The 5,124-nt window shown below is 54.9% G+C and overlaps 1 protein-coding gene across 1 annotated transcript; it reads left to right on the top strand.

Moving 5' to 3' along the window:
* Positions 1–1,725: 1,725 nt before the first annotated feature.
* On the top strand, positions 1,726–3,697 carry LOC140256069 (uncharacterized). Its single transcript, XM_072344338.1, has 4 exons — positions 1,726–2,974; positions 3,058–3,129; positions 3,229–3,302; positions 3,426–3,697. The coding sequence occupies exons 1-4, from the start codon at positions 1,726–1,728 to the stop codon at positions 3,519–3,521; spliced, it is 1,491 nt and encodes a 496-aa protein (XP_072200439.1). The 3' UTR covers positions 3,522–3,697.
* Positions 3,698–5,124: the final 1,427 nt, after the last annotated feature.

Genomic DNA, 5,124 nt, shown 5'->3' with positions numbered 1-5,124 from the left:
GGGGTTATCCACAGTCTGTCTGTCTTCCATTTATCCTTTTGTAAGTGTAAACTATCTCCAATAATTTCTGATCTAAGCATGAGTTGCTGATATAAGTTAACTAGGAGAGTAACATACAGCAAATAATAAACACATGATGAGCTACAGTGGATTGATGCCACACAGCCAATGAGCCCAGCTGTCCTCAGCAGCCTCAACACAGCTCTGTTCATCACAGCGGTCTCTGACTTTCCCATGGCCAGCAGGGAGCAAAGTAGGGAGGCAGAGGCTGAGGCCAGGCCCAGCAGTGGCCTGTCCTGCAGGCAGCCAGCAAACTGGGCAGCTCTCCGAGTTGCTGCCCTGCAGCCTTTCCTGCTCCCCCAGCACACCACCAGAGCTGCCCGTACTGACCCCCATGGATGTCCCTGCACCTCCTTCACCCAGCACTGCACATCTGATAGGAGAGGCACAGCAGAAGCAGCCCCCGGTGGTTCTCCTCCATCTGGTGCTGTCACCCAGCTGCATCTAAGACTCTTTACAGATGGGGGAGTAACTCACTGTTGTTTCTGCATCTGCCACTGGATGCAAATGCAGCATGCAGTGATCGCCAGCAGCATGGGAACCAACACAGCAATAGCTCCTTTCTGGCAGTACATGAAGACATCTTTCACTAGGACACCATCAACAGGTTCTTCCATCATACACTGCAATCCGTGTCACTGTGGAACAGTGCAACTGAGGAGCAGGTGGTGCCAGGGGATGGTGCAGGGATGGGGCACGTGCAGCTCTGTGCTCTCACTTACCCATACCATCCACTACAGCTTCCATCCCAGGAGGCAGCTGGGATTCTGCATCCCATTCACCTCCACTCACACCTGTAACCAAACAGAACAGAGCAGCTCGTGTCAAACAGCAGCATCTCAGCCATAGATGCTGGGTGCCTGCAGTAGCACTGTGCTGATACACAATAACCCCCGTGTGGAGCTGTCTGGAGACAGGGAGGAGGGGACGGAGAGGGGAGGAAAAGAGGGGGAGCCCCCCAAGGCTTTGTCCTTGCAATCACCTCTGGGTTCCACCTCAGGTTCAGGAGCAGCATCGGACCAGGGAACCACAATAAATTAACCCGGGTTATGAATGAATATATATGAATGAATATATGAATGAATATATGAATGAATATATGTTCTACAATCAGAAGCAGAGAGAAGTTTCCATTAAACGTGTGCAACGCCATCGTGTGCCACGTGGAGCAGCATTTGGCCACTTGGGCCCTTCATACTGCAGGTCTTTGATGGGCACAAAGGAAGGAGATGGTGCAGCACAGGAGGAAAACCTGCCTGGCTCTTCCCCTGGGCTGGGGGCCGAGGGAGACCCTGAGTTGGGAACTGGGTGCTGCCCAGCACATCCGCCATGCAATGGCCATGGGGACACAGCCTGATTTCTTGCCCCCCATTCTGAGCAATGCATGCGTCACAGAGGGGCATTGTGAGATCAGAGGAGAGGGGCTGGCCTCAGTGGTAACGGAACCCCCTGCTGTCACTTTCGATCTGCCCTGGCAGGTAAGGCAGCAGGCTCCTCCTGCTCCCCCATTGCAACCCTCCAAGTGATCCCAGTGCCCCAGATCTCACCCCAGTTTCTATTTGGGCATTTCTCCACAGAGAGAATTCCTCAGTTGTTGCTGACGGTGTGTCCATCACCTGACGCGGATTGACTGGGATCCTTTTTACTCCACTGGACACTGCTGTAATGCATCCCACCAGCAGCAGAGCAGTGCCAGTGCCACTGCAACCTGTCGCTGTCCCCGTTGTCACCTACGTGGGACCTCAGGCCTCTACCCAGCCATGGGTACGAGGCGTGCAGAGACAGGGAGCGCAGCTGCCACCTGGGGGGCTGCCCCACACTGTGGTCCAGCTGCTACCTGGGGGGCTTCCCCCAAATATGGTCCAGCTGCCACATGGGGGGCTTCCCCCAGCCGTGGTCCAGCTGCCACCTGGGGGTCTGCCCCCAACCGTGGTCCAGCTGCCGTTTGGGGGGCTGCCCTCAACCGTGGTTCAGCTGCCACCTGGGGGTCTGCCCCCAACCGTGGTCCAGCTGCCACCTGGGGGGCTTCCCCCAAATATGGTCCAGCTGCCACATGGGGGGCTTCCCCCAACCGTGGTCCAGCTGCCGTTTGGGGGGCTGCCCCCAACCGTGGTCCAGCTGCCACCTGGGGGTCTGCCCCCAACCGTGGTCCAGCTGCCACCTGGGGGGCTTCCCCCAAATATGGTTCAGCTGCCACATGGGGGGCTGCCCCCAAATATGGTCCAGCTGCCACCTGGGGGGCTGCCCCCAAATGTGGCTCAGCTGCCACCTGAGGCGGTCCCCATAGTTGTGGGTCAGCTCCCACCTGAGGGGCAGGACTTACCCCTCCTCATGCTCCTCCCTGGGGGGGTGAAGCCGAGTATGCCCCCCCCCAATGCCCCTGCCCACTATTGCCAACATCCCCAGCTGGCAGGGACGCTGCAGCCCCAGCAGCCGATGGGGCGCGGACCTGGGGCCGTGTCCCATGGGGAGCCCCCACAGCCTGCAGGCAGCTGCTCACTGCAGGCCCCCGGCCACCGCCACAGAAAGGTCCGCAAAGCTCCACCAAGGCAGCATCAGGTGATCACCGTGCGCTGCAAACTGCCCGCCGGCTGGGCACAGAAAGGTCAGCCCCGTGGAGATGCCGTGGTGTACACAGAGGACCAGCAGCAACCAGCGCCCACCAACGTGAGCCCCCGTCCCACCAACGTGAGCCCCCGTCCCACCACGGCTCCACTGACCTGCAGCACCGCAGCACCAGAGTCAGGTGGTGAGTTTGGGGACTGCAGGGTGGGTGGGTTGCAGGCTGTCCATACAAGGTGGCTGTGGGGAAGCTGGCAGTGCCTCAATGGGGATGTTCTTGCTTTTCCAGCAGCAACAACAAGCTCAGATGTCCAAGAGGACATCGACGACCTCCTGGCATGGATGAACAGCTGTAAGTTTGGGGGCTGTAGAGCTCAAAGGGGGGTGTTGGCACCGAGTGGCATTGACCCACTGGGGATGTTCTTGCTTTTCCAGCAGCAGAATCCAGCACTGACATCCAGGCTGACAGCCAGGACATGGAAGACCTGCTCACATGGCTCAACAGTGGTGAGTTTGGAGGCTTCAGAGCTGGCGGGGGTGGTGTCTGCACTGAGTGGCTGTGGGAAGGCTGTGACCATCACTCTGGGGATGTTCTTGCCTTTTCAGAAGTGGCGAGTCTTCAGGAGGTCCCCCAGCAGAACCAGGACCTGATTGAGAACCAAACAGAGGGGACCAAAGATGCTGACGATATGGAAGAGGAAAGATTTCCTGAGCTGGACTTCCAGGATACGTCAGATCTTCTGCATTGGATTAGCACCGCAGAGCCACTGAGCCCAGCTGTGCCCATCAGCTCACCAGAGCAGCCCATGCCAACCACCGTGTGCAATGGCAGCATCCAGGCCACAAAGAGGAAGCTGCCACAGGGCCAGGATGCTCCAGAGCCAAAGCGCTGGCGCTAGATGAAGCTGGGTGGGCTCAGCACAAACAGCCCATTAGATGATGTTATTTATGATACTTTATGTTGTTTTATATTGTTATTTTATGTTAAATTCTGTTATGTTAAACTATGTTACTTTATGTTAAATTCTGTTAAATTATCAATAAATTACTTTAAATTATTAAATGCTTTGTATTCACTTTCCTGTATTCACTAAGTATTCACTTACCTGGACCTGAGCAAGGCCTTTGACATGGTCCCCCATCACATCCTCATCTCCAAATTGGAGGGAAGTGGATTTGATGGGTGGACAACTAGATGGATAAGCAATTGGTTGAAAGGCCGCAGACAGAGGGTGGTGGTCAATGGCTCTATGTCCAGGTGGAGGCTGGTAACGAGCGGTGTCCCTCAAGGGTCTGTCTTGGGACCGGTGCTCTTTAACATCTTTATTAATGACATCGATGAGGGAATGGAGTGCACCCTCAGCAAGTTTGCTGATGGCACCAAGCTGAGTGGTGCAGTCGATACGGTGGAGGGAACGGATGCCATTCAGAGGGACCTTGACAGGCTGGAAAGCTGGGCTCGGGTGAACCTAATGAGGTTCAACACGGCAAAGTGCAAGGTTTTGCACTTGGGCTGGAAGAACCCCAGGCACTTGTACAGGCTGGGAGGAGTTGTCCTTGAGAGCAGCTCGGCAGAGAAAGACCTAGGGGTCCTAATAGATGAGAAACTCAACATGAGCCAGCAGTGCGCTCTGGCAGCCCGGAAGGCAAATGGGATCCTGGGCTCCATCAGGAGAGGGGTGGTCAGCAGGGATAGGGAGGTGATTGTCCCTCTCTACTCTGCTCTTGTGAGGCCCCATCTGGAGTACTGTGTCCAGGTGTGGAGCCCTCAGTACAAAAAAGATATGGAGATTTTGGAAAGGGTCCAGAGGAGGGCCACGAAGATGATCAGGGGGCTGGAGCACCTCCCCTATGAGGACAGGCTGAGGGAGTTGGGTTTGTTCAGCCTGGAGAAGAGAAGGTTGCGGGGTGACCTCATTGCAGCCTTTCAATACCTGAAGGGAACTTACTCCCAGGAGGGGAGCAAACTCTTCGAAAGGGCTGATAATAGCAGGACTAGGGGAAATGGTTTTAAGTTAAAAGAGGGAAGATTTAGGTTGGATGTTAGGGGGAAGTTCTTTACTAGGAGAGTGGTTAGGTCCTGGAACAGGCTGCCCAGGGAGGTTGTGGATGCCCCATCCTTGGAGGTGTTCAAGACCAGGTTGGACGGGGCTCTGGGCAACCTGATCTAGTAAAGACGTATGTTTGGTGGCCCTGCTAGGCAGGGGGGTTGGAACTACATGATCCTTGAGGTCCCTTCCAACCCGGGTCATTCTGTGATTCTGTGATTCTGTGATCCTGTGATTCTGTGATGAGCTTTTGGATACAGATTTCATGAAACGTAAATATTCATGCTGGTGTTTATGTACTCAGAAGCTGAGAACATTCCCTCTGCTACATAGAAGATGTATAAAGACATTGTGTGTTTCTGATTGCATTTTCTTTTTGCTTTTACTTTTCTCCTTGAGATTAGCTCTCCGTTCCCTATGCTGAACATCAAACCTCAATACATTTTGATAGCTA

This window comes from Excalfactoria chinensis, chromosome 1, assembly GCF_039878825.1.
Source record: "Excalfactoria chinensis isolate bCotChi1 chromosome 1, bCotChi1.hap2, whole genome shotgun sequence".
Lineage (NCBI taxonomy): Eukaryota > Metazoa > Chordata > Aves > Galliformes > Phasianidae > Excalfactoria > Excalfactoria chinensis.
Note: the sequence above shows the minus strand (reverse complement) of the source record. Positions and strands in the feature narration are given on the sequence as shown.

What these genes read in the sequence shown, in the direction of transcription:
- LOC140256069 (XM_072344338.1), top strand. Translation starts at nt 1,726, where the DNA reads ATGCATCCCACCAGCAGCAGAGCAGTGCCAGTGCCACTGCAACCTGTC. An exon ending in GCTCACATGGCTCAACAGTG is followed by an intron (nt 3,130 to 3,228) that starts GTGAGTTTGGAG and finishes TTGCCTTTTCAG; the next exon opens with AAGTGGCGAGTCTTCAGGAG. An exon ending in AAACAGAGGGGACCAAAGAT is followed by an intron (nt 3,303 to 3,425) that starts GCTGACGATATG and finishes TCACCAGAGCAG; the next exon opens with CCCATGCCAACCACCGTGTG.